General features: G+C 62.9%; 1 protein-coding gene across 1 annotated transcript in view; it reads right to left on the bottom strand.

Annotated features, from left to right (window-relative positions):
* The window catches only part of EMIHUDRAFT_470658 (hypothetical protein), a gene marked incomplete at both ends in the record, with an annotated part of 9644 nt that extends 8676 nt beyond the window's left edge, over positions 1-968 (bottom strand). The window contains one exon of the mRNA XM_005766374.1: positions 881-968. Within this exon, the coding sequence (XP_005766431.1) occupies positions 881-968 (88 nt within the window). The remainder of the gene's footprint in view (positions 1-880) is intronic.
* Positions 969-1255: the final 287 nt, after the last annotated feature.

The following is a 1255-nucleotide window of genomic DNA, read 5'->3' as shown; positions in this document are numbered from 1 at the left end:
GCAGCATCTCGAGCTGGTAAGAGAGGAGCGGCCGGTTGCCGACGGGGAGCGCGGCGAGCGGCATGTCCTCCGTGAGAGGGTACAAGTTGTCGCCATCGTTGCCGTTGGCGAGGACCACGGCGGTGAGCATACCGACGGCGGTCGCGGTGCGAGGCGGGGCGGTGGCGGGAGAGGCCTCTGCCGGGCGCTGCCACCACCAACAAGCCAAAAGAAAGAGGAGGGGAACACCGCGCACTCTCTCACATTACAAGTGGACCTGAGCAACAACATGACCTGTAGGCAAATGATCGGAGTGGGAGTCAGAAATGTGGTCCTTGCGCGAGGGGAGCTCGATAGACTCGAGGGGCCAGGATACGCCGCGAGGAGGACGGAGTTGCGCCGAAAGGCGAAAGAAGCCGCGAGAACAAGGGACCGGCAGGCGGCGGCGTCGCAGGACGAGGCAGAAGAGAACGACGCGACAGAGGAGGAAGTGACAAGGGAGAGAACGACGAGGGTGGGACGACCGCGAGGTGGCATGAAGGTTGCAGCGAGAATCGGCGAGAGACTGCGAAGAGAGATAGGAAGAGGCAGACTCCCTAGGGTGGGCGACGGATAGCGCACCACACACCTCTCCTTAAAATCCCTGTGTGGTGGCGGCGTGCCGTCCTCCCATCCCTCCCTTTGGGTTGTCTGTTTTCTTTCTTTTCTTTCTTTCACATTACAAGTGTTCGAAGAGAGAGTGGACCTGAGCAACAACATGACCTGTAGGCAAATGATCGGAGTGGGAGTCAGAAATGTGGTCCTTGCGCGAGGGGAGCTCGATAGACTCGAGGGGCCAGGATACGCCGCGAGGAGGACGGAGTTGCGCCGAAAGGCGAAAGAAGCCGCGAGAACAAGGGACCGGCAGAGTCAAAGGACGGATGTCTTGTCTTGAAAAGCATGCGCGACGCTGCCTCTTTGCGCCGCTCGCTCGCGGCGGCAGGAGACATGGCCGCCGATGCGGCTCGCACTCGCTCGGCGGGCCTCCGTCCCACAGCCGCCCGGGCGTGCCAGGGGTCGGCCTGGCGCTGCGCTGCTCGCACGCTGCACTGCACAAAGCTGCGACAACAAGGGGAGGCTCCTGAGCTTCAGTGTTGAGCAGTGCAGCTGCGGGCGCTCGTGGGCGGCTGTGCAGTGGTGAGAGTGCCTGTTTGGAGGCGAGCTGGCGCTGCGCCAGGGTGCGCAGCATGCTCCCGTGCTCTGTCCTGAGGCATGCTGGTTGGCGCCCAGCACAATG

Source organism: Emiliania huxleyi (assembly GCF_000372725.1).
Source record: "Emiliania huxleyi CCMP1516 unplaced genomic scaffold EMIHUscaffold_512, whole genome shotgun sequence".
In the NCBI taxonomy this organism is placed as follows: Eukaryota; Haptophyta; order Isochrysidales; family Noelaerhabdaceae; genus Emiliania; species Emiliania huxleyi.
Note: the sequence above shows the minus strand (reverse complement) of the source record. Positions and strands in the feature narration are given on the sequence as shown.